Below are 27,584 nucleotides of genomic sequence, written 5' to 3' on the forward strand. Positions count from 1 at the left end.
ATCTTCAGAAGTACTTGGGACGCCAGTACTTCCAAGGGCTGGCTGAGGATGGCCAAAGACGTATTTAACCTGCTGGGTATATAATTTCAATGGGGAGGCAGCGGAGGAACGAGGGCACACAGAGGACCAGGAAGGCTCTACCGGATCCACAGCCCTCCCTCTACTTAAGTGAAACATGATCCTTGACCACAAGAGGCAGCAGAGATACATGATGTAATATGTATTGATGGAAATCCACTTAAAATAAATGGTGACATGCTTGTAGTTAGCAAAATAACCACAAGATGGAGCGCACTCTACCCGTACATTATTACGCATACGCATGAGACAGTATAAGAACTCCTATGAAACTTCCGCCAGCCGATCACATGATTAAGGCTAGAAGCGGCCGATACGTGTGGTGAGGCGTGCGCTCTCTTCCACACAGCTATGGTCCACAAGCCCCGAATGGCCTCTCAAGGAGCCTAGTACCCGCTTAGTAATCAGATGGCGTTACACTAGGGGTGGTTTGGATGACAACTCGCAGTCACTGGACCATGTGCGCCCATGCCTGCAACAATCCCCAGTAGTGTGGAAAACCCTGCCTGCCTGGGACTACACAGATGGATCCCCCCATGCAAGTGACTGTGATACTCCGCAGATCTGACCTGTAACTGGTGAGAGCCTCTGTGAGGCAGCGATTTATGATCAGCCTACAAAGCCGATCCTTTGTTTGCATTCCATCACTTGGTTCTGAGCTATGCATTCAGAATGAAGGATATGCTCTTTGCTGTGAAAGAATTTATCATACCACCTCTGGGGTGTTTGATGTGTATGGAGTGCATGTGAGTATGTGTGCTGTTATGAGCCCAGCAGGCTGTGCGGTTTGTACAATCTAGGAGCGCCATTTTATGGTTTTAAACTGACACTAATTTGGTTATACAGCGTTGTCTATCTTTTTGTAAAATAAAGAATATGGTGATGTGAAGCACGATCTGGTTTTACAATTTTCTTCCTAGTGTTGCCTACTCCCAGATCTATGCTCCCTCACACATGCTGGGGTGCCATCACTTTTGAATGGCCAGTAAGTTCCAGGAATTATTTTTTTGTTTGGCCTCTACATACGTGAGCATGCACAGTATGTTCCATTGGGCTGTCTGTGACTGCGCTTCCCGGTGGACTCTGCACACGCCGGGTACGTCCTCCTGCGTGAGTACAGTATACTGGTTTCCAGTGAGCGCGGTCACAGGCAGCCCAGTGGGATATACTGTGCATGCGCAGCATGTCCGAGTCAAAGGGCGCCGACAGATTTACAGAACGGGAGACACAGCGGGCGAACCATAGAAGACACGCCTGCACACAGGGCATCATTTTTAGAACCATAGAAGACACCGGGCCATGGGAGGTGCGGTAAGCCTAAGCGCACCTCCCCCCACACACACAGGGGGTCATTTTTAGATTTAAACTAGCGCTAATGTATCCTTTAAAGCAGTGTTCCTCAACCCTGTCCTCAAGGCCCACCAACAGTGCATGTTTTGTATAAATCCACAAAGGTAGTTATTCAGCTTTGCTGAGACACTAATTACCCCATCAGTGATTGTGTGTGATTTCCTGCAAAACATGCACTGTTGGTGGGCCTTGAGGACAAGGTTGGGGAACTGTGCTTTAAAGAAACAAGGCAACAGTGTTCACTAGAAGGGCTTACACTATTTATAAAAAGCAAATAGTTTTGGTTACATAATGAGAAGACTGGATTCTTTGGAGCATTCCTTGATGCTTGGAATAGTTGAGGAATTGAGCATTGAGAACTGAGCAAAAGAAGAAAAGGGCAAGACGGATAGATAGCATATGTGACACTATGAACATGCCACTGCAAGAGCTGGATAAAGCAGTGAGTGACAGAGACATCTGGCGTGCAAAAGTTCATATGGTCACAAAGAGTCGGAGCCAATTAAACAAATGAGGAGGGAGTGACACTTCAATGTCATGTTTCCGTGAGATCCTTTAAAGAGACACTGAAGCGAAAAAAAATTATGATATTATTATTTGTATGTGTAGCACAGCTAAGAAATAAAACATTAAGATCAGATACATCAGTGTAATTGTTACCAGTACAGGAAGAGTTAAGAAACTCCAGTTGTTATCTCTATGCAAAAAAGCCATTAATCTCTACGACTTTCAAAGTGGCGGAGAGAGCTGTCTTCTGACTTTTATTATCTCAACTGTAAGTGAACAGTTTTCTTTTTATCTGCTAGAGGAGAGGTCATTAGTTCACAGACTGCTCTGAAAGAATCATTTTGAATGCAGAGTGTTGTGTAATCTGCACATATTAGACAATGATGCAATATTAGAAAACACACTATATACCTGAAAATAAAAATATGAGAATATTTTCTTTGCTGCTAATCTTCTAGTAATTATTCATAGTATACAACCAATTCATTATATCATTTTTTTTTTCACTTCAGTGTCTCTTTAACCATTTCCGCCGCCCGGACGTGAAGCTCACGTCCGGGCGGCAGCTCTGCAGCGCTCCCACGCTTGGGCACGCTCCCGCCCGCGATCGCGGGCGCGCCCCCGCATCCCCGCTGTGCCGCCCGGTAGCCCTGGGATCAGTGAAAGGGAACATGGTTCCCGATCACCGATCCCTTTCCCCCGCAGAAAAACCGAAGCGCTCACCTGTGAGGCTTCAGTTCTTCTGCCCGGAGAGAGTTCCGCATCGCCCTTGTACTTCCGCTTAGCAGGAAGTACAAGGATTGAAAACAAAAATGAAGGTGGCCATCTTGTGGCCAAATAGTAAAACTACAGCAAAAAATTTAAACATTACAATTTACACAGAGAACAACATTAAAAATTAACTGTTTATGCCCCACACCAAAATATTCCCCAAATAAAAATTTTAATGGAAAAAAAAAAAATTACAATTAAAAAAAAAAAAAAAAAAAAAAAAAAAAAAGACATAAATAGTTACCAAAGGGTCTGAACTTTTTAAATATGCATTTGAAGGGGGTATACTACAAACATTTTTTAAATTATAAGCTTGTAAATAGCGATGAACGCAAAACGGAAACAATGCACCTTTATTTCCAAATAAAATATTGTCGCCATACATTGCGATAGGGACAAAATTTAAATGGTATAATAACCGAGACATACGAGCAAATAAAATACATAGGTTTTAATTATGGTAGCGTGGATTATTTTAAAGCTATAAAGGCCGAAAACTGAGAAATAATGAATTTTTTAAATTTTTTTCTTATTAATCCTGTTAAAATGCATTTACGGTAAAGTGGCTCTTAGCAAAATTTACCACCCACAGAAAGCCTAATTAGTGGCGGAAAAAACAAGATATAGATCAATAAATTGTGATAAGTAGTGATAAAGTTATTAGCGAATGAATGGGAGGTGAAAATTGCTCCGATGCATAAGGTGAAAAATCCCAGCGGGCTGAAATGGTTAAAAGTAGGCAAAAGCAACTGTCATTGTTAAAGCCACGTACACTACACACACACAAAAAAAAAAAAAAAAACTTGGGGTTAGCCAACAGACAGCAATGATTCTGTTAGTTATAGTGAAAGCCTTTTTTTACATTTTTACTTTATACAGTACAGTACTTTGTATTAAACCTTTTTCTATAAATGTTTTTGGACTATGCAGCGAATCATCGGAGTTTCCATTCATTCTTATGGGAGACATTTGATTTGAGATAAGAGTGCTTTGGATTACAAGCAGGTTTCCGCTATTAATTATGCTCACAAACCAAGTTTCCACTGTACCTAATAAGTCTGCCCCTTCATCCACGTCTCCAATGAGGTCTGTTCCAGCTGAAGAAAGCTCCTCAAACAGAGAGTCTGTGTTACGGTCGAAAGCTTTATTTTCAATGCCTTTGGCGGGGGTACTGAGAGCAAGAGAAGAAGAGGTTGTTACTACAACATGCCATAAAAATTATTCCACTGCTGCTTAAAGTGAACCTAAAGCCACGGGAAAAAAATGAGATAAACTCACCTGGGGCTTCCCTCAGCTACCTGCAGCCGATCGGTGCCCTCGCCGCGCCTCTGCGATGCTTCTGCACCCACCGGCGAACACGCCGCAATAGCAGCATAGGGGGCGATATACAGGCTGGGAACGTGAACAATCACTTGCGTTCCCATGCCTGTCGGCCGGTGACGGCCAAACCGGAAGTGTTCGCCGGCAGGTGCAGAAGCATCGCAGAGGCTTGGCGAGGGCACCGATCGGCTGCAGGGGGCTGAGGGAAGCCCCAGGTGAGTTCATCTCATTTTTTTCCCGTGGCTTTAGGTTCACTTTAAAGTACAACTGAAGAAAGAGGAGTATGGAGGTTACCAGATTTATTTCCTTTTATGCAATACCAGTTGCCTGGCTGTCCTGCTGATCTTCTGCCTCAAGTACTTTTGGCCACAGCCCCTGAACAAGCATGCAACAGATCAGGTGTTTCTGACATAGTTATCAGAGCTGACAAAACTAGCTGCATACTTGTTTCCGGTGTGATTGAAACGCTTATTCAGCCACAGAGATCAACAGAGCTGCCAGGCAACTGGTATTGCTTAAAGGGAACTAAAGGTGGCCATACACTTATAGATCTGCAGCAGATTCAACTGTGAGATAGATTTCTGTCATATGCCTGTCAAGTCGAATCTGACAGGAATCCGATGTGTGCCACACACTAGGAACAGAATTCCAGTACATTTCAGAATGAAATCTTTTGGAAATCTATTGCAAATTGATCTAAATGCATTACTGCACCATTAGATCTGACAAGATAAGCTGCATGCGTGTTTCTGGTGTTATTCAGACACTACTGCAGCCAAATAAAGCAACAGGGCTGCCAGGCAACTGGTATTGCTTAAAAGGAAATAAATGTGGCAGCCTCCATAGCCCTCTCTCTTCAGTTGGCCTTTAAGGACTAGCCTACTCGCTGTGTTTTTTGGTTGTTTTTCTTACCTGGTGACCTGATAAGGTTTTGGATCCTTATCCATGTCCAGCTCTGGAGTGGATTCGATGATAGACTGGACCTCTGATTTCTCCTCATTTTCGTTTGTGTCTGAAAATAAACACACACCAGTCTTAATCTTCTATTCATATGTTGGGCAGACTACAGTAAGCCTACAGGTCCTTAATGGGAGTTTATCTAATTGTTGTAAAGGTGGCAGAATCATTTATCTGTTACACAAAAAAGTGGTGAAAACGATAGTTATTATGGATAGACTGTACTTGCCTTCAACAGTTAATATTAAAGAGGAACTCCAGCCTAAACAAACATACTGTCATTAAGTTACATTAGTTATGTTAATTAAAATATATAGGTCAGTGTTCTCCCCAGGCTGTTTTAGCCGGGTGCTCCACCCGGCTAGATTTGGTGACCACCCGGCTATCATCGGCTCAGCTCCTCACCTCCTCCTATGCTGTAAGCAGAGTTGCCCTGCATTTTCATCTCGCCCCACCCGGCTACTTTTTCATGCCACCCGGCTACTATTTAATGCCACCCGGCTGGAAACAAATTCTGGGGAGAACACTGTAGGTAATATAATCTCTTACCCACACGGTTTTAAGAGAACAGGCAAATGTTTGATTTCATGAGGGCAGCCATCTTTTTGGTTGAAAGGAGGTGACAGGGAGCATGAGACACAGTTCCAACTGTCCTGTGTCCTGAGCGCCTCTCCCAGTTGCTAGGCAACGTGAACAACAACATAGGAAATCCCATCAAGCTCTGCACAGCATCAGGGGAAAAAAGCCCGGGCTTTTTTTTCTTTGATGGGTGGAGCTTAGTTAAAAATGCTGCTAAAAAATGATGCTTTGGTAAGAAAAACAAAGTTCTGATGCTGTGAAACTGTTAAAGAAACACCAAGCCTTTTCAGTTCTGCTGAGTAGATTTTTAGTCCGGAGGTTCAAGGTTTAAGGAGCAAAAGTTCCCCAACCCTGTTCTCAAGACCCACTCAATTGGCCAAACGTTGACCAATTCTACCACTTCCATGTAGTAGGGGAGCCAACAGAATTCGAAAACTATAAACAGTTTAGGTGAGCTCTCATACTTTGTATAAGTAGTAAATTTGTTCAATCAAAATTCCATGTGTGTATATTCACCCAGTGTTCTCCCCAGGCTCTTTTAGCTGGGTGCTCCACCCGGCTAGTTTTGGTGAGCACCCGGTTGTTATCAGCTCACCTCCACTTATGCTGTAAGCATAGTTGAGCGCAGAAGCACAGGCCCTGCATTCTCTCATCTCGCCCCACCCGGCTATTTTTTCATGCCACCCGGCTGGAAAAAAAAATACTGGGAAGAACACTGTATGCACCCTTACAGCACTTGCTTCGCAAAAAAAGCCACAAACGTTCACAGGTGGGGTACTTAATGTCTAACCAGAGCTAATTAACTACTTCTAGGACTTCCACAAAACTTGCACTGCACTGGTGTGAGCATAGAACTTTGTAAAGGAGGAGAAAATCTTTTATACTATGTTAACTAGGAATACAAGTATAAAATGAAGGCTTAAAGAGACTCTGTAACAACAAAAACCTCCCCTGGGGGGTACTCACCTCAGGTGGGGGAAGCCTCCGGATCCTAATGAGGCTTCCCACGCCGTCCTCTGTCCCACGGGGGTCTCGCCGCAGCCCTCCGAACAGCCGGCGACTGTGCCGACTGTCAGTTCAATATTTACCTTTGCTGGCTCCAGCGGGGGCGCTGTGGCGACTTTCGGCACGGAAATAGACGGAAATACCCGATCTCCGTCGGGTCCGCTCTACTGCGCAGGCGCCGGAAACTTGCGCCTGCGCAGTAGAGCAGACCCGACGGCGATCGGGTATTTCCGCCTACTTCAGCGCCGACAGCCGTCAGAGCGCCTGCGCAGGAGCCAGGAAGGTAAATATTGCGTCACCGCTGCACGGAGGGCTACAGCGAGACCCCCGAGGGACGCAGGACGGCGTGGGAAGCCTCATTAGGATCCTGAGGCTTCCCCCACCCGAGGTGAGTACCCCCCAGGGGCCGTTTTGTCGTTACAGTTCCTCTTTAAACCGGTAATTAAAAAGGTAATTTTCCCCCATCTCGCTATTGTATGCCAAAGTGACCCTAGGCCATTCACAACACAAACCAAAATATGTATTGAATCTGCAGAGAGAACTGGGAACTACATTAAAAGGAACTCGAGGCGAGAGGGATATGGAGGCTGCCATATTTATTTCCTTGTAAACAATGCCAGTTGCCTGGCAGCTCTGTTGATCTTCTGGCATAAGTAGTGTCTGAGTCAAAACCCTGGAACAAGCATATGGCTAATCCAGTAAAACCTGAGTCATTGACCAGATGTGTTGTAGATCTTCCATCTTCAAAGGGAATCCGAGGTGAGAGGGATATGGATGCTTCTATGTTTATTTCCTTATTGCCCTGCTTTATCGCTACTCCTTTCAGCCATAGACCCTGAACAAGTATGCAGCGGATCAGGTACTCTGACTCAGCTTTTACTGGATTTTTTGAATCAGACACCACTTATGCCAGAAGACTACTAGCGCTGCCAAGCAACTGGCATTGTTCACAAGGAAATAAACATGGCAGCCTCCATTGGCCTCCTCACAACTCTGATTCACTGTAAGATACTGTAATCCGACCTAGGTTTAGGTATATAAAAGTTTAGACATGCAAGTTCCAGGGCCATCATGCTGATCCTCAATTTCCTTCCTACTACATTTTTGGAAAACAGAGCAAGCAACAGGCAAGTCTTTAAATAGCCTGATCTCACTTCCTACATATACATACACACATATATATATAGTATTTATAAAGCGCCAACATTACACAGCGCTGCACAATAGATAAATGGGAGATATATATATATATATATATATATATATATATATATATATATATATATATATATATATATATAGATAGATAAATAGATATAGTTGCATTGGCAGCTGCTATCCCATCACAGCTGCACTTGTAGAGCACCGTGGAGGCCTTGCACAGCCCGTTACAGCATAAGAGCAGCCATCACCAGCCTTCTGAGAGCTGTACGGTACTGTCTGACTGGCAGGGGGGTTATACATAGCCTTCCGCTGCACTATATTGCCTAGTCTGAGGACTGAGGGATCGCTCACTGTCTCTCCCTGCACTATACTGTATGGAGCAAGGGAAAAGACAGCATAAGAGCAGCCATCACCAGCCTTCTGAGAGCTGTACAGTACTGTCTGTTCAGCAGTAACTCTGCACATAAACCACTCGGCTTGCAGCTCAGATCCCCTTCCAGATCCCTGCCGTATCTCAGACGTAAATCGATACTCACTGCAATCCATTAAAAGCCAGAGTGGACATAAATAAATTAAGTGTTATAAAAGCCACAAGAGTGCATGATTTCCATGTCCTATACATGACCTTGAGCGTCTCCCGGCACCATGCTGCAGTGTCTGAGGCTGCAAGACTGGCAGGGGGGTACACATAGCCTTCTGCTGTACTATATTGCCTAGTCTGTGGAGAGAGGGATCGCTCACTGCCTCTCCCTGCACTATACTGTATGAAGCAAGACAGGCAGGGGGGGGGGGGGGGGGGGTACACATAGCCTTCTGCTGCACTATATTGCCTAGTCTAAGGAGAGAGGGATCGCTCACTGCCTCTCCCTGCACTATACTGTATGGAGCAAGACAGGCAGGGGGGGTACACATAGCCTTCTGCTGCACTATATTGCCTAGTCTAAGGAGAGAGGGATCGCTCACTGCCTCTCCCTGCACTATACTGTATGAAGCAAGACTGGCAGGGGGGGTACACATAGCCTTCTGCTGCACTGTACTGCCTAGTCTGAGGACTGAGGGATCGCTCACTGCCTCTCCCTGCACTATACTGTATGGGGCAAGACTGGCAGGGGGGGGGGGGGGGTACACATAGCCTTCTGCTGCACTATATTGCCTAGTCTGAGGACTGAGGGATCGCTCACTGCCTCTCCCTGCACTATACTGTATGGGGCAAGACTGGCAGGGGGGTTATTCAACACTCCTCCTCTTCTATGCTGCATCATATTAAATGATGACCAACAAGAGGACCGTTCACTGCCTCTCCCAGTGTTATGCTGTATCATTTTAAGGACCACCATCACAAAAAAATTTGAAATTTAACGTATGTCTATCCAAGAGTAAAATTTACTATACATAACTTTTTTTTCCTATGTTGCTTTCACTTACAGTAGACAGTAAAGATCTGTTAGTAAAAACAGATTTGACAGATCATGGACCAGTCCATTTTCTCATGGATTTCCTTTATTCTTTACAAAAGCAATCCCTGGAAAGGATTTATGCCCAGACGCCAGCTAGCCACCCCGCTCATTTTCACACTATTTTGGCAGCTGGGCTGAGGACCTGTCATTTAGTTCATGCTTTTTAAAATCCCTCATATTGAGATGGGCTAGTCCAAACCCGGTTAGATTTTTAGTGTTTATTTGACAACAATATAGGAAAAATACATTTACAGTGTATTTTATACTGGAACAAATACAGATTTTTTTCGCATACACAAATGTAAAAAAAATACAATTCTGCAATGGGGGACCTTTAATGGCATGAGACTAGTGGTCATTTCCCTACATTATGTCATAATGTCAGAGCACAAGATGGGAGTTTAACAGAACAGATCACTATTCTCTTAGGAGAATTTCTCTATCTATAGGAAGGAAGTCATTCTTGATCACTGTAAAATAAAAGGATGATGACTTTGGGAGAACTGAGAAACACCCAGCTTATAAAACAGGCCTTCGAAGCTCATATTGTCTTATTCCCATTATATTTTGAAATATATCAAAATGATTTATGACCAGTTTCGAGCAGCATTGGGTGAATCACTTTTCTGTTTGAAGAAAGTGTCATCAGAAGCAGCTTGGCACAGCAGGTCTATTCCATAGCTGCTAATTTACAGGCTAGACTAGGCAGCAGGGGAGAGGTATTAGTGTGTAGCCTATGGAAGAGCAGCTCACCTGTAGAGGCCGACGTTGTCTCCTGGTTGACCTGGACGTCCTCATTTTTCTTGTTGTTGTGTACATTGTTGTTCTGTAGGTTGGCCCTCATGATGACCTCATCTTTCTGCTCTTTAGCAAGCACCATGTTGTCAGCATCGGAGACTCCAGTTTTGCTCCCGGCTTGGCTGAGGTTCAACAACTCATCCTAGAAGAGTAAGTCAATGAGAACCTCATACAACCCAACACAAGCACTACTCTAGCAAGGTGCCATCATCACTTATCCTCCAACACACCTAGTATCAAACCTCCAGATTCCAAGCATCACTTCTGAAGTGAACGGGTGGTTTAGGGGAACAAGGCACATTCTTAAAGAGAACCCGAGGTGGGTTTGAAGATCTTTATCTGCATACAGAGGCTGGATCTGCCTATACAGCCCAGCCTCTGTTGCTATCCCAAACCCCCCTAAGGTCCCCCTGCACTCTGCAATGCCTCATAAATCACAGCCGTGCTGCTGACAAACAGCTTGTCAGAGCTGGCTGTGTTTATCTCTATAGTGTCAGTCTGCTGCTCTCCCCGCCTCCTGCAGAACTCCAGTCCCCGCCTGCATCCCTTCCCTCCCTGCTAATTGGAGGGAAGGGACGGGGGCAGGGACCGGAGCTATGCAGGAGGCGGGGGAGCAGCTGAGACTGACACTACAGATGTAAACACAGCCTCACAGCACGGCTGTGAATTATGAGGGATTGCAGAGTGCAGGGGGGACCTTAGTGGGGTTTGGGATAGCAACAGAGGCTGGGCTGTATAGGCAGATCCAGCCTCTGTATGCAGATAACCTTCTTTAAACACACCTCGGGTTCTCTTTAAAGAGGCACTGTAGTGACATTTAGTAAAATGCAGTCAATTACTCAGGATAACCACTTTCACGTTAATTTTCCAGGCTCCAGCATCAGAAACACTTCCTATATCTATATCTATATATTGCTGAATAATAGTCTATATTCTTCCAGAAACTTCTGGGATACCAGGTATTATTTCTAATGACACCGTAAACATTACGCAGTGATGCACCTGCCAGCAGTAAAGATGTAGTCGCCTGATACATTTCAGAATGTATATCATGGTGAGGAAAGTTTTCAATGGGCAAACACTGACTAAAGAATTTCTAAAATATTGTAAAAAATAAGACATTTTATTAAACGTCATTGTACAGGAAGTCCCCAGTTAACAAATGAGATAGGGACTGTAAGCTTGAAAAGTCCTTAAAAAAACAAATAAATGAATAAGTGTTTCACTTACCTGGGGCTTCTGCTAGCCCCCTGCAGCCAGCCTGTACCTCCGCAGTTACCATACAATTCTCCGTTCCCCCGCCGCGGCTCACTGTTCAGACCTGTAAGTCGATGTGCACTGCGCCTTGGCCATGCATATTCTCTTACGTGTTCCCGTGGCCAGGAGCGTCCTGTGCCGGCGCAGTGGACTGTGACAACCAGAAGCAAAAGTGAGCCGTGGTGGGGGAACAGAGGATCGTTTGGTAACTTCATGGGCACAGGTTGGCTCAGGGGGCTGGCAGAAGCCTCAGGTAAGTCTCCAGTGCCCCCCTCTGTCCTCCCAGTGCCTGCACTGTGCCCACTTGTGTGTTTAGTCACTGCTGAAAATGACCCACAGAGCTCTGACAAGCTCTTTGTGTTCTTTTTCAGCCTGGAAGTGAGGTCATTGCAAAAGGCACTCCGTGTGCATCAAGTTGTCTATAACTTGGGACGTTCATAACCTGGCGACTACCCGTATTCAGTAAAGTCCCACTTTAAAGTGGACCTGATCTCAGAACGTCCTCTCTGCTCTAAAAGATATGGAACAGCATAATCCCTGGCAGTATGATTATTTCCGGATTGTAGGGTTTTTTTCAGCACATTTCAGACCCAAAAATCAGGGGGAAAAAATCATGCAGCCAGAATGTCTGCAGAAGCCCCTGCTCTCACTCACCTCCCTGGGCTCCAGCCCTGCAATTTTACCTCCATCCTCCGGGTGGCACTGTAGCTCTGTAGTGAGATCACTGACCATGATCTCACCAGAGTGATTCAGAGCCTCAGAGGACAGGAAAAAGAACGGCTGCCCACATCTGGATCCCCTGGGAGGCGAGTAAAAGTTCCCACTGCGCGTTATACTCTGCATAGAGCTCCCGGCAGCTAGCCCGAGCATAGCTTGAGCTTGGGCTAGCCGCATCTTCAGCGTTTACTTCCTGATTCATAGAAGGAAACATACTGTTAACATCCTGTGCTGTCCAATGAGCTTATCTGCCGCGGCACAGGGGAGAGACAAAATTAAAACTTGTGATTAGACACAGATAATGGAGAATTACAAACACAAAACTACCGTATATACTCGAATACAAGTCGACCTCGTGTATAAGTCGATTCCAATATTCAACCCTCTTAAGTTGGAATTTTTGATTAACTCAAGTATAAGTCTACCCATCAAAGTTAATGGCTGCACTTGGGGCTCAGGAGGGGTTAATGACTGCACTGCATACAGTATTGCAGCCAATAATCCCTCCTGTCCCGTAAGTGCAGCCAATACCTCCTCCATGTCCCCCAAGTGCTGCAAATATTCACTCCCTTTTATGCAGCCCAGTATTTCCCCCTGCCCCTTTCCTTGTTAATTGTTGTGGTAAGGACTTTCAGACCTGTGCTTTCTGGGCATTTCCTTTCCTCAAATTATCACTTACCACAGGGTAAATTGCTGCAAATGTCACGAATAGTACACACATTACTCAGTGTGCTCAGTGTTGCCTGTGACTCGTGTATAAGTCGACCCCTATACTTTTATGAAGTGAATCAGACATACATTTCTAGATTTATACTCGAGTATATACAGGGACTCTCTAAATACATACAGGGTGCATTTCTCTATGATATCCCTTTGTCCTGTGCAAGAGTTCAGGTCTGAACACTATTATAACTGGTCAGGTGTTCCTGAATGTAGAAAGACCTGATAGACTGAACTCTGGATGTCTTTTTAAATAAATTGTATATGGATGCCCTCCTCTGTAGCTACACCCCTTTGTGTCTGAAGTACCATCCATCACATATTTCCACTACTTGCGTGTCTGTTTGCTGCCAGTGAATAGCAATAGTAAGCCCTCTCAACGTCTATCTCCTACCACTTTCTAATGTAAACATTTATATCTCTAAAAAGCTTAGTAGCAAACAAAAATACCAATCTGCATTTGTAAAACATGATTATACAGTCTATGGCAAAGATGAGATTTAATACACAGTGGCGAAGAATTATGCAACAGGAAACTCAAAATCTAAGCGATTTGTCAGGGTAAAGGGAGAATCCCAGGTTCCTTTCCTGGCAGGCCACCCATTTCATGGAGTTTTAGGTTCACTGAACATTTGTGTTGGTTCTTCCGAATGCTCCAGTTGCCTCTCATAATTCAACCCCATACTGGCCGGTTAGTTGGCTAAACCCAAAGAACTGACTGCAGAATAAATGGAGGAACATTAGACTGTCACCCTGCTGAAGGAAATTTAAACCTCCTTAGCGGTAATCCCGAGTCAGGCTCGGGAAGGAAATCCGCAGCTCAGAGCGGTAATCCTATGCCTGAGCGAGTAATATGCAGGAGCTGCTGCAGATCTCTCTGTGGTTAGGTTTTTTTTCTTGTTTTTAGGGTCTAAAAGCTTGTGAAAAAAAAATTGCACGGCTTTCAAACCCTAAATCTGGAAATAATTATCACGCCAGGTAGGTTAAAGCAGACTTGAATTTAGAACTTCCTCTCTGCTCTAAAAGATACGCAATAGCATGATGACCTTTACAGAAAAATATCTTTGTTACAGACGATAGACACACTGCAGATTTAATGCAAGATTTGTATTTCCTGCCTTCAAGGAAGCAGACATAGTATTAACACACAGGGTTTACAAATTAGCTGCTCTACCATGGCAAAGGAGATTCCAGAGCTGACACAGCTGAGAGATCAAATTACAGTGGTGATTAGTCACAGATGAGGGGGAATAAAGGCGCATATACAAACCGGACTTTTTCAAACTACGGGTCGTTCTGACTGTTGCACATGAGTACAGGCTGTCGTCAGACTGGTGAGACTGGTTTTGACTGATCCGCTCGGTGGATCAGTCAAAACCAGTCTTATCAGTCTGACGATAGCGTGTACTCACGTGCAATTGTTGTCAGAACGACCGTCCCGTGGGCGGGTCTAACGACCCGTAGTTTGAAAGAGTCCGGCATGTGTACGCACCTTTAGACAGGCTAAACTCTCTTAATACATACAGGGTGCATGTCTCTAGGGTTTCTATCTGTCCTGTGCAAGAGTTCAGGGCCACATAAAGGTGGTGAATTGTTTAATGTACTCTATAGTGCACTAAGTAAAACTTGTCAGAACTAGAAATGAATAATATTAATAATACATGTTAATGCTTAAGCTATTGACTGGGAGCATTTAACTACCTGTGCATGTGGTTGGATGCTTGCCCACAGTTCTGCATTATAACAGAGCCTCAAGGTATATAGCACACATCATAACCAATACACAGAACATTCATTTTGTGCTTTTCTCCTGGCGGACTCCAACACCAGAGCTGCAGCCACTTTAAGGCGAGCTCCATGAGCGACCACGATCATTAGGGAGCCTTGTCTAAAGACTCCTTACTGTTTTACATACTGGCTTGAGATGGGGTTTCAAACCCATATCAAAAGGGCTCAAAGGCCAGGGTCACACTTAGCAGAATGGCATGCGTTTTCCACTATGTTCTATGAGGAAACCTCATGCGATTCTGCTAAGTGGCCAAAGGCAACGGTCTTACCAATATACTATCTAGCTGGCCATCCACCATCGAAAGCAAAACATCATTACCAACACACATTAGCATTTATCCACCATTGCATAAGCTGCAACCCGTCATGTGCTACAGATAAACTAAAGGGCACCAACTCTTTCATCCAAGTCAGGGGAGTCTAATTCAAATACAAAGTAGGCCAAAAATTGCAAACTGGGACCAAGCCACAGGCCAACCTCAATGTCTAGTGGCCACCTCCGTCCCTTATAAAGTTCCCTGGTGTCTAGTGGCCCCCTCTCCCCTGTACAGTTCCCTGGTGCCTTGTGGTTCCTCTCCCACCCCTAAATAGTTCCCCCCCCCCTCGCACCCCTAAACAATTCCCTGGTGTCTAGTGAGCGCCCGCCCCCTCCCCCCCCCCCCCATACAGTTCCTGGTGTGAAGTTCTTCAGCCCCAATATAGCTCCCCTGGTGGACGAAAGTAGACCAAACATAATGGAAACCACTTAAAGAGAGTCTGAAGCGAGAATAAAACTCGCTTCAGCTCTTATATTCAGCAGGGGCATGTGTGCCCCTGCTAAAACGCCGCTATCCCGCGGCTGAACGTGGGTCTCTTACCCCCCAAATCCCCTCCGTTCTTTGCAGGGATCTCTTCCCGGTGAGGCAGGGCTAATGGCCACAGCCCTGCCTTACACGCGTCTGTCAGTGCGTATCTCCGCCTCTCGCCCGCCCCTCTCAGTCTTCCTTCGCTGAGAGGGGCAGGGGAGAGGCGGTGATACGCCGCTGATAGATGCGCTGAGAGGCAGAGCTGCAGCCGTTAGCCCTGCCTCCAGCAGCAGCAAAATCTACGACCAAGTTGGTCGTTGATTTTGCAGGGGGGGGGATTTGGGGGGTAAAGGACCCCCGTTCATCCGCGGGATAGCGGCGTTTTAGCAGGGGCACAAATGCCCCTGCTGAATATAAGCCCTGAAGCGAGTTTTATTCTCGCTTCAGAGTCTCTTTAAAGGCCAAATTTGATGGCTCTGCGGGAAAGAGTTTGACAATGTATAAGTTCATTAACAAGTAATCCATAATGCATATATACAAAGGTACCTGTATTCCAATATGGATTATTTATGGATTAACTGATATGAAACACGTACACAAAGGTAGGTATGGATGTCTGTAAAATATGGATTTATTTTCTACTTAGAGGCAATGTGCCATTTAAAGTGGAATTAAACTTAGAACTTCCTATCTGCTCTAAAAGATTAGCCACAGCATGATAACCATTAAGTAAAAAAATAAATCTTCATTGCAATTTAGGGAAATCCTTAAAGAGAACCCGAGGTGGGTTTGAAGAATGCCATTAGGACACAGAGGCTGGTTCTGCATACTATCACCAGCCTCTGTGTCTGTACTGTGCCCCCCCCCCCCCCAGGCCCCTCCTGCGCTCTGCTGTCCCCCAGAGTTAGTGACATGCACCTTGTCACTAGCTGGCTGTTCACCTTTGTGCTGCCTGCCATCACCGCTCCCCCGCTTTTGTGCTGCCTGTCACCACCGCTCCCCTGCCTCCTCCATAGCGCCGCTCCCTGCCTGCATCCCTTCCCTCCAATCAGCGGAGGCGGGGGAGCCGTGGTGACAGGCAGCACAAAGGCGGGGGAGCGGTGGAGACAGCCAGCTAGTGACAAGGGGCATGTCGCTAGCACAGCGTTGTTTTCTGGGGGACAGCAGAGCGTAGAAGGGGCCTGGTGGGAGGGGGGGGGGGGGTTGGGCACAGTACAAACACAGAGGCTGGTGATAGTATGCAGAACCAGCCTCTGTGTCCTAATAACGTTCTTCAAACCCACCTCGGGTACTCTTCACTGTTGCTAATAAGAACTAACTAGGACACGTTGGACAGAGAAGTGAACTTCTTGAGCAACTATATGTGGAGTAAATACTTTTTATTGTGTGCTGTGCAAGAGCTCAATTCAACTTTAACTATTGCGGTAAGCGGTACAGTTCCAGTGACATGGTGATCATCTCCATGACGATACACATTTTCATCACTACCTTTACACAGTTCTACATTGATTAATTCTTCGTACCTTCAGACTGGTGTTACTGCGTGCGTGGTTCTGCTCCTGTACCTTCCAAGGTCCATTGCCAGGGGTCTCAGCACCTCGGGAGTCCGGTAACACCAAGGAGTCGCCGGGGGACAGAGGGAAGATGCCCAGGGAGATTGGACGCTCCTTCCTAAATGGAGGACACATTATTGTCATGTGACAATGCAAAACACCTGAACAGACAGCAAATTAATCTGTTATTCATTTAAAAAACAAAAACAAATTACTAATGAATATTAATGACTTGGCTCTGAACAAAGACCACTTCTGAGAATGCAAAAAACAAAACAACAAAAAAAAAACCTACAGGGTCAAAAAACCCATGTGGCAAGTCACTAGCACACCTCAAAAAATGACAGCTCCCTACATTTTACTCTCTCAACGTTTTTCTCTAGTTCCTAAATGTTTCCTGCTACCTTCGAAACAGGGCAGACTGGCCCTCAAACTCAAAACTAATTTCTCCACCCTGGAATAGGTCGTCTACAAAGTCATAAAATTGAAGTATGGTAGATGCCGTGGGTAATAATTGGTGACCAGCATAACAGCCAATCACCGCGTGGCAACCATGCTTGCGCTATAAAACAGGAATTCCCCGACCGTTGTGAAGGTTACAGGAGGGTTTGGGAATCTGCAGGAGTGCCCATAGCTTGGACTTTAGGTTTCATCTTGAGCTCTGTAGGACCACAGAGACACCACTGTGTGTCTTCTCCATAACAATGCAGCATTACAGAGCAAAGTAAACCTAGTTCCTCTTTAAAAAGTGGGTCTGATTTCTCTCAACAGGACAAGTAAATAAGGAGCAAAAGTTGAGCAGTTGCTCAGAACAACTATTTAGAATTATTTTTTATCTGTGCCCCTCTTCAAACATCAGCCTTTCTGTATAACAGAGTATCAGAATGAAAAGGGACAAATTGTATAAAGTAGCCCCTACATGGATCTGCGAGCTGGTCCACACTAGACACAGTTGCAGGACGGACACTGCAGTCCGGATCAGGGGAAGTACCCACCGTACTGCAAACTGATGAAAGTGCATCAGTTTTCGTTCAGGTTTTTCCCTGACAGAAAACGTCTCCATCATTAGGAAGGAGTGGGAGGATTTTTTTGGGCCAATCATAAAGCTCAGGCTATCCGTTTTAACATCCGTTTTTTGCCTGTGGAGCTGGAGATGCGTTTTCTCATTGCTTTCACTACCCCCTGCGTGTATCCGTGGTCCTGATCCGTTGCGTGAAAATGCAGCAGATCCGGACCTTCCGTTCAGGTTTTGAAAACGGATCCCCGCAAACGCAGACGGATCCGTTTTTTACTTGGGTGAGGCTGGCTGCTATTATCAACATTAGTATCCGGGACTCAGTTTTTCATCCGGTTTGAAAAACGCAGCCACGGATACGTTTCCGGACCTAGTGTGGACTAGCTCTGTATGAGATAAAATTCATATTTCCCCTCGTGAGGTAAAATTCATATTCTCCCTACCGGAGGTAAAGGCTTAGTTGATTGGCTACAGCCCTCTATACAGGTTAACGGAATTTTGCTGAGTCAGCTAGGTAAGTAAAACCTGATTGGTCGGTTCAGGTAGATAAGGGATGTTTACAGGTGTTGCTGTGCGAATACAATGTTGCAACAGGTAACAGCAGGTAAGCTAAGTACAGTGGGTTGCAAAAGTATTCGGCCCCCTTGACGGTTTCCACATTTTTTCACACTACTGCCACAAACATGCATCCATTTTATTGGAATTCCACATGAAAGACCAATACAAAGTGGTGTACACGTGAGAAGTGGAACTAAAATCATACATGATTCCAAACATTTTTTTTTTACAAATAAATAACTGCAAAGTGGTGTGTGCATAATTATTTAGCCCCCTTTGGTCTGAGTGCAGTCAGTTGCCCATAGACATTGCCTGATGAGAGCTAATGACTAAATAGAGTGCACCTGTGTGTAATCGATTGTCAGTACAAATACAGCTGCTCAGTGACTGCCTCAGAGGTTGTCTAAGAGAATTTTGGGAGAAACAACACCATGAAGTCCAAAGAACACACCAGACAGGTCAGGGATAAAGTTATTGAGAAATTTAAAGCAGGCTTAGGCTACAAAAAGATTTCCAAAGCCTTTAACATCCCACAGAACACTGTTCAAGCGATCATTCAGAAATGGAAGGAGTATGGCACAACTGTAAACCTACCAAGACAAGGCCATCCACCTAAATTCACAGGCCAAACAAGGAGAGCGCTGATCAGAAATGCAGTCAAGAGGCCCATGGTGACTCTGGACGAGCTGCAGAGATCTACAGCTCAGGTGGGAGACTGTCCATAGGACAACTATTAGTCATGCACTGTACAAAGTTGGACTTTATGGAAGAGTGGCAAGAAGAAATGCATTGTTAACAGAAAGCATAAGAAGTTCCGTTTGCAAATTGCCACAAGCCATGTGGGGGACACAGCAACCACGTAGAAGAAGGTGCTCTGGTCAGATGAGACCAAAATCGAACTTTTTGGCCAAAATGCAAAACGCTATTTGTGGCAGAAAACTAACACTGCACATCACTCTGAACACACCATCCCCACTGTCAAATATGGTGGTGGCAGCATCATGCTCAGGGGGGGTGCATCTCTTCAGCAGGGACAGGGAAGCTGGTCAGAGTTGATGGGAAGATGGATGGAGCCAAATACAGGGCAATCTTGGAAGAAAACCTCTTGGAGTCTGCAAAAGACTTGAGACTGGGGCGGAGGTTCACCTTCCAGCAGGACAACAACCCTAAACATAAAGCCAGGGCAACAATGATATGGTTTAAAACAAAACATATCCATGTGTTAGAATGGCCCAGTCAAAGTCCAGATCTAAATCCAATCGAGAATCTGTGGCAAGATCTGAAAACTGCTGTTCACAAACGCTGTCCATCTAATCTGACTGAGCTGGAGCTGTTTTGCAAAGAAGAATGGGCAAGGATTTCAGTCTCTAGATGTGCAAAGCTGGTAGAGACATACCCTAAATGACTGGCAGCTGTAATAGCAGCAAAAGGTGGTTCTACAAAGTATTGACTCAGGGGGCTGAATAATTATGCACACCCCACTTTTCAGTTATTTATTTGTAAAAAAAATGTTTGGAATGATGTATGATTTTCAACCCACTTCTCACATGTACACCACTTTATATTGGTCTTTCACGTGGAATTCAAATAAAATTGATTCATGTTTGTGGCAGTAATGTGACAAAATGTGGAAAACTTCAAGGGGGCCAAATACTTTTGCAACCCACTGAAATAAAGAGAGTGTTGTCTGGCAGCTCAGCTGTCTTTTTCCAAAGCGACTAAGGACGACCTCCCCACCCTCCGCTCTCTTAGGAGTTGTAGTTTACATCGTGGTCAACTTTATGTGGCAAGTCACACCAGTGGTGTGAAACAACTTTTTAGAGCTTAATGGGGTACTTTTTGGTGAGGTTTTTACTTAAAGAATATCTGGCTGTGGTGGTTAGATGAGCAATAGAATTTAAAGAGAAACCGTAACCAAGAATTGAACTTCATCCCAGTCAGTAGCTGATACCCCCTTTCCCATGAGAAATCTTTTCCTTTTCACAAACGGATCATCAGGGGGCTCTGTATGGCTGATATTGTCCTGAAACCCCTCCCACAGTGTGATGTCAGGACTATGGTTCTGACATCACACTATGGGAGCCTTGTTGCATTGTGGGAAATAAAAGCTGTTTCCAGTTGTTTCCAACTGCCAAAAAAAGCAAGCAGCATCTTCTTGCACTGATATCAACTGCCAGCAGCAGAAATGTCACCAAGTGATAAAATGTCAGAATGTAAATCAGGGAGAGGAAAGATTTTACAATGGGCAAACACTGGCTATATCATATATACATAATTATTGTAAGAAGTAAGCTTTTTTTATTACATTATTTTCACTGGTGCTCTGCTTTAAAGCAGAACTGTACATCGAAAATAAACACACATTGTTTCACTTACCTGGGGCTTCCCCAAGCCCCCAGCAGCCGTCCTGTCCTGCGCCGCTCCTCGACGAGCCTCCGTTCTCCTGCCGCCAGCTACTTTTGGTTTCGCCGCCGGGCCACTGCGCAGCTCTGGCCACGCGAATCCTTTCTTCACGTTCACCGCTATTGCAGAGGGGAACACAAAGAAAAGATACGCTTGGCAGGGCTGCGCTGGCCTCGACTTACAAGCCGAGGTACGGGACGGAGCGGCGGCGGGAGAACGGAGGCTCGGGCAGGACCGGCGCGGGACAGGACAGTTGCTGGGGGTTTGGGGAAGCCCCAGGTAAGTGAAACAATGGGTTTATTTTCGATCTACAGTTCCGCTTTAAGTACCTGGTTTATTCATTAAAGTTTATTGTTAAAGGACCACTGTGAGGAGAGGCATATGGAGGCTGCCATATTTATTTCCTTCCTGCTGGTCCTCTGCCTCTAATACTTTTAGCCATAGACCCTGAACAAGCATGCAGCAGATCAAGTGTTTGACAATATTGTCAGATCTGACAAGATTAGTAGCATGCTTGTTTTTGGTGTGATTCAGACACTACTGCAGCCAAATAGATTGGCAGGCAACTGGTATTGATTAAAAGGAAATAAATATGGCAGCCTCCATATTCTTCTTCCTACAATTGTCCTTTAATACAGTTTTGTGGATCTTTAAGGAGCAGTGCTGCCTACAGTCCTGTTCCACAAGGGGCCATCAACACTGAGGCCAAGTGGGAGAGTTTCTAGCTCCTGAGTAGGCTGGTGCTACTGGTGGAAACAAGAGACAATGCAAGCTTTGGGAGACACCTCCAGCCCAGAGGGTGTTGGGGCCTTCTTCTTGCAGCCCATGCACCGACCTGGCAGTTGTTTGTAAGGTAATCTTGAGACACAAGTCCTGCCTTATCACCTGCCTGATTGCTTGTCCAGATGCAGCCTACAAAGTGACAGCTGAGCACAACTGTCTTTTCTGGTCAGGTCCAATAAATAAGTGACTCTCCAGTACTGAAACGGTTTTCTGTTTAAAAACTATTTTAATACCAAGGTGCACACTGGGATTGAGAGAAGAGGCTTAGGTCTACCACGATATATAGAAGGTACAGCAAAAGTAGGTGTAGCGGCAGTAAGGTTAGTGTTAGGTGCAGTGGTAGTGGGTGTTGTGACAGGAAGGTTAGTGTTAGGTGCAGCGGTAAAGGGTGTAGCAGCAGGAACATTAGTGTTTGGTGCAGCAGTATTAGGTGTAAGGGCAGGAAGGTTAATGTTGGGCAAAGCGGTAGTAGATGTAGCAGCAAAAGGATTAGTGTTAGGAGCATCCATAGTAGGTGTAGTGGCATGAGGGTTTGTGTTAGGCGCAGCAGTAGAAGATATTGCAGCAGCAGGAAGGTTAGTGTTAGTGGTAGTAAGGTTAGTGTTAGGCTCAGCGGTAGAAAGTGTAGCAGAAGGAAGGTTAGTATTAGGCGCAGTGGTAGTGGGTGTCGCGGCAGGAAGGTTAGTGTTAGGTGCAGTGGTAGTGAGTGTAGCGGCAGTAAAGATAGTGTAAGGCTCAGCGGTAGAAAGTGTAGAGGCAGGAATGTTCGTGTTAGGCGCAGTGGTAGTGGGTGTAGCAGCAGGAAGGTTAGTGTTAGTGGCAGCAGTGATGGGTGTAGCAGCAGGAAGGTTAGTGTTAGGGGCAGCAGTGGTGGGTGTAGCAGCAGGAAGGTTAGTGTTTGTGGCAGCAGTGATGGGTGTAGCAGCAGGAAGGTTAGTGTTAGGTGCAGTGGTAGTGAGTGTAGCGGCAGTAAGGATAGTGTAAGGCTCAGCGGTAGAAAGTGTGGAGGCAGGAATGTTCGTGTTAGGCCTGGTAGTGGGTGTAGCAGCAGGAAGGTTAGTGTTAGGGGCAGCAGTGGTGGGTGTCATGGCAGGAAGGTTAGTGTTGGGGGAGTGGTATTGGGTGTCACGGCAGGAAGGTTAGTGCTAAGAGCAGTGGTAGTGGGTGTAGCAGCAGGAAGGTTAGTGTTAGGGGCAGCAGTGGTGGGTGTCATGGCAGGAAGGTTAGTGTTGGGGGAGTGGTATTGGGTGTCACGGCAGGAAGGTTAGTGCTAAGAGCAGTGGTAGTGGGTGTAGCAGCAGGAAGGTTAGTGTTAGGGGCAGCAGTGGTGGGTGTCATGGCAGGAAGGTTAGTGTTGGGGGAGTGGTATTGGGTGTCATGGCAGGAAGGTTAGTGCTAGGAGCAGTGGTAGTGGGTGTAGTGGCAGGAAGGTTATGGGCAGGTAAGGAAAAGGGTTTAGTATGCTGGTATTGAGGTGTTTTTAGGAAACACCTAAACCTTCCTGTTGCTACACCTGGGTGTAGCGGCGGGAAGGTTAGCGTTAGGCGGAGTGGTATTGGGTGTAGCGGCAGGAAAGTTATTGTTAGGGGCAGCGGTAGTAGATGTCATGGCAGGAAGGTTAGTGTTAGGTGTAGAGGCAGTAGGAGGGTTAGTGTGCAAGGATAGATTAGGACAGGAGATTGATGCCAGCTTTATGTTTTAAACAGTACATCAATAATATAAAATTACTAAAATTAATACTAATCGTTTATCGCTCGCACCAAACTCATTAACGTAGAAAACTAATTGTACGCATTTTTAATGTTATCCGTTTCCCCAATAAGGTTTTTTTTTTACTTTCTAACTTTCTCTGGGCCTTGCAAGGCTTTAGTATGAGCCCTAGCGGACTAAGGAACAGGAAATAAGGAGTTGCAGAAAAACTTAGACGCAATAATTCTTCCTCTCCTACACAAAAGATTTACTGTATATTCTGGCGTATAAGACTACTTTTTAACCCTTGAAAATCATCTGGAAAGTCGGGGGACGTCTTATACGCCGGGTGTCATTGATGCCGAGTGATACGCCCTATCCTGTTACGGCCTCTCAGATCTCGCTGCTGAGGACTGTAGTGAAGCGGCGCAGGCGCACATGTGCGAGATCTGAGAGGCAGAGAAGGAGGTAAGTAGGATACAAGGGTGGGCCAGAAGGGTTAAAGAGGCGTGTTTATGGGCACAGCATGATCTTTTCTTCCATACCGCTTTGATAAACAGGGAGGCCAGGAAAGCTGGCCTATCTGCTTGGGGACAGGTAGAGCTGAAAAATCCGCTTAGGGAGAGTTGACCAATCCAACCAGTCAAACACCTGTATACTGTTATATACTGGGTACCACATACAGCACCAGTATCTGTTCATACATAGCACCAGAATATGATCTATTTTAATTTTTATTTGGTGTGTGTTGGAAAAGGCGCAATCTTCTACGGAGAGTATATCCCAAACTCTATATTTTAACTGGAAAGGTTGGGGGGTTGTCTTATACGCCCAGTCGTCTTTTACGCCGGAATATATGGTAATTTGTTAACTTTCAGAGATTTACCCACTACTAAACAGAAGAAGTCAGAGGACATTTCCCAGATGAGAACACAGATAGCAATCCTGAGCAAAAAAAAGAAGCCTTAGATGTTTTTTTTATTTTTTTTAAAGCTTTATTTAGATAGCATGGAAAGGGTTGTTACTGGATTCGGCTCATTGGAGCTTCTTGCAGTGTGAGGAACTGCCTAGCAGCCTCCAATCAAATCCCTCCCAGTGCTCTCCATATGACAAGAGGAGCTGTCAGCCATACTATCCCATAAAAACACCACAACACATATATAAGTAGATAAATACTTGCTCTACTTACATAACATATGTATTGCACTGTCCACATTTTTGATTTTAGCGATTTTTCTACAGTAAAAAAAAAAAAGAGAAATTCCTTCTTAGCATTTCCCATTTTAAGTGTGGCCATTTTGAAGCCAATCCTGATGTCATTTCCTGCCCTACTCTCCTCTGCCCGATTTGCCCGCACTTCACTATAGAAAGTGCATTGTCTCAGCATGAGAAATATTGGCCAATCAGAGATAGTCAAGTCTGAGGGGAAATAGAGAAGCACAAAAGGACAACCCAGCATGCCCTGCAACTTCCCAAATAAGAGTCAGGTAAACTGGGAAATGATCATTTATCAACAAGTAATAGTGATTTTATCTTTTGGATTGCCTGGTTAGCAGCCTTATTACTTGTTTACCAGATAAAAATAAAGAATTGATTTTTTATTTTATGCCTGACAGTTACACTTTAACAGGGAACTCAGCAACCAATCTGTACAATGACAGTGTATAAACTGTCACCTGAAATTATCACAAATGATTATTTTAGGTGAAAAATTAACCACCAGTTGAACAAAAAACACAATGGCCTCAATTCACTAAGCTTATCTCCTGTCTTTAATAACGTTTCTAGAGTTATCACCATGGTGATGAGGCATGTAGTATTCAGGAAACATTTTACCTCAGGCAAACCTAAAGTTAACTCTTCTGTCTTTAAGTTAACTCTTCAATCCTTAAAATAACTCCAGAAGTTAAAGACAGGCTGTTAATTAACTGCGTGTGAAAATAACTACATAACTACCATTGTAGCCCCTCACACACTCCAATGAGTTCTGGTTCACCATGAGCTTGCTGGTTAGTCTGTACCTCTCGGTGTTACAAGCCTTACTCCATAGAGCCAAATTAATCCATGACATGCACTGATGAGGAACAAACAATCCAAAATAGTCTGTATGCATGTTGGATTATTATGACTCTGTACAAATTAACAAGCTGACACATCATTGCATTCCAGCGGTTCTGGAGGTGTGTTGAGCTTCTAAGGGCAACAATGGTTAATTTGCATATATTCAGCAGTGGTGCCTGGGAGACATCTCAAGCTCACTCCAACCTGAATTATCACAAATTCTGTCTGTTTTAAGCAGGGCTGTGGAGTCTGAGTCTGAGTCGAGGAGTCGGGGCAACTTTGGGCACCCGGAGTAGGAGTTGGAGTCTTGGTTTCAGAAACTGAGGATTCGGAGTCGCATGGTTTTTGTACAAAATCCACAGCCCTGTTAAGTATTAGACTAAGGAGTCGGAGTCGATGAGTCAGAGTCTGAGCAATTTTGGGTACCCGGAGTTGGAGTCGGAGTCGTGGTTTCAGAAACTGAGGAGTCGGAGCAAACTCGTTTTCCTTAGTATTTTAGTAAGGGGGCTTTTGGGACCATTGTAGTCCCTCACACACTCCAATGAGTTCTGGTTCACCATGAGCATGCTGGTTAGTCTGTAACTACAGAGGAGGTAACTTAAGGAATGAAGAGATAAGATAACTCTCTCACTGTGTGGAGTTAAGTTTTCTCTTGCCTTATCTCCAGCGTGATCTTAGTGAATTGAGGCCAATGTTTAAACCAGGGGTCTCAAACTCGCGGCCCGCGGGCCATTTGCGGCCCTCAATACAATATTTTGTGGCCCGCGCCGGCAAAAGCTTCCTTATATAGTTCGCTTCAGTGCTCCCAAATAATCCGCCGCATCCCCGCCGCAGGAAATGCCGGCGGATTGCCCCCGGGAAATTTGGGGGCTCTGCAGCCCTCGTTTTGCAGCGGGGACACGTCGGATTACTTGTAATGGGAGCACTGAAGCAAACTATAAGGTAAAATAGGCAAAATAGTTCGCTTTAGTGTGAATTTGATTTTGAAATAAAAATCAATGCAAGGTTCCGGGGTTGGGGGGGGGGATGGGGGGTGTACTGGGAGCTGCTGATTGACTTTTTTTGTGAAATCCCTTAAGGTAGCCATACACTGGTCGATTTGCCATCAGATTCGACCAACAGATAGATCCCTCTCCGATCGAATCTGATCAGAGAGGGATCATATGGCTACCTTTACTGCAAACAGATTGCGAACCGATTTCAGCCTGAAACCGTTCATAATCTGTTGTGGTGGTGGTGCTGCTGCCGCCGCCGCTCCCCCCCCCGCATACATTACCTGCTCCGCCGGCAAGAGTCCTCACGGTCACCGCTGCTCTGTCTGCGCTCTGGTCTCTGGTCTCCAGGTCCGGCATGCTTTGCTTCTTCCTGCCCGGCAGGAAGTTTAAACAGTACAGCGCCCTCTACTGTTTAAACTTCCTGCCGGGCAGGAGGAACTGAAGCATGCCGGAGACCAGCGCGGACACAGAGTAGCGGTGACCGGGGGCAGTCGCGCCGGTGGAGCAGGTAATTTATTGCCGTTCTATTGCGTCGGTCGTCGGGCAATCGAATGCCGCTAGCGACGCGCGCCCTACCCGTGGGCGATCGACGGTAATTTTCCGCACGGAGCAATCGACGGGATCGGACGAAATGGATCGAAATTCGGCGTGTAGCGCGAACGATTGGCAGCAGATTCGATCCCAGTGATCTAATCTGCTGTCGAAACGGCCGCAAATCGGGCCAGTGTATGGCCAGCTTTATGCGGCCCAGCCTCATCCTGACTTTGCCTCCTGCGGCCCCCAGGTAAATTGAGTTTGAGACCAGAAGTATTTTGGGACATCAAAAACAGAACTTGGGTCAGTTTCGTTTTTATCTCAGATATACTCAGTTTGCCTTATGGAGTGAGGAAGGGAAGCTAAGGTAACAAAATCTGGAAAACTGATGTGTATTGGTCACAATGCTCCACACAAAGAGACACCATGATTTTCTACTTAGACAACTATGGCAAGTAGAAGCCCGGGAGCAGCGTTGTACTCTGTACAAGAACAAAAATCTCTTCACTTGAACTAATATAAGTGATTGGTTCCTTCTGACATGGGTGTGACTGCTACATCAGATGGATCACTGTGACAGTATGACAGGTACTTTTCAAAACACTGACGCCTGACTCAAAACAGCATCCGTTACCATTTGTTCAGGTGGAGAAAAAAAGTCAGCCTTGGATAAGAGACACACAAGTGCTGTATGGTCATATCAGGGTGACAGCAGACCAGCTGGTGTCATTGTCATATCA

At 45.4% G+C, this 27,584-nt stretch overlaps 1 protein-coding gene across 6 annotated transcripts in view; it reads right to left on the reverse strand.

The window, feature by feature from the left end:
• Positions 1-27,584, reverse strand: part of SPAG9 (sperm associated antigen 9) — a 171,581-nt gene that overhangs the window by 45,036 nt on the left and 98,961 nt on the right. For all 6 annotated transcript variants that reach the window (XM_068262636.1, XM_068262633.1, XM_068262634.1 and 3 more), the window contains 4 exons: positions 16,777-16,924; positions 9,942-10,128; positions 4,939-5,038; positions 3,756-3,877 (listed from right to left, as the gene is read on the reverse strand). In XM_068262636.1, coding sequence (XP_068118737.1) covers positions 3,756-3,877; positions 4,939-5,038; positions 9,942-10,128; positions 16,777-16,924 — 557 coding nt within the window. The remainder of the gene's footprint in view (positions 1-3,755; positions 3,878-4,938; positions 5,039-9,941; positions 10,129-16,776; positions 16,925-27,584) is intronic.

The sequence above is a fragment of the Hyperolius riggenbachi genome, chromosome 12, assembly GCF_040937935.1.
Source record: "Hyperolius riggenbachi isolate aHypRig1 chromosome 12, aHypRig1.pri, whole genome shotgun sequence".
Taxonomy (NCBI): domain Eukaryota; kingdom Metazoa; phylum Chordata; class Amphibia; order Anura; family Hyperoliidae; genus Hyperolius; species Hyperolius riggenbachi.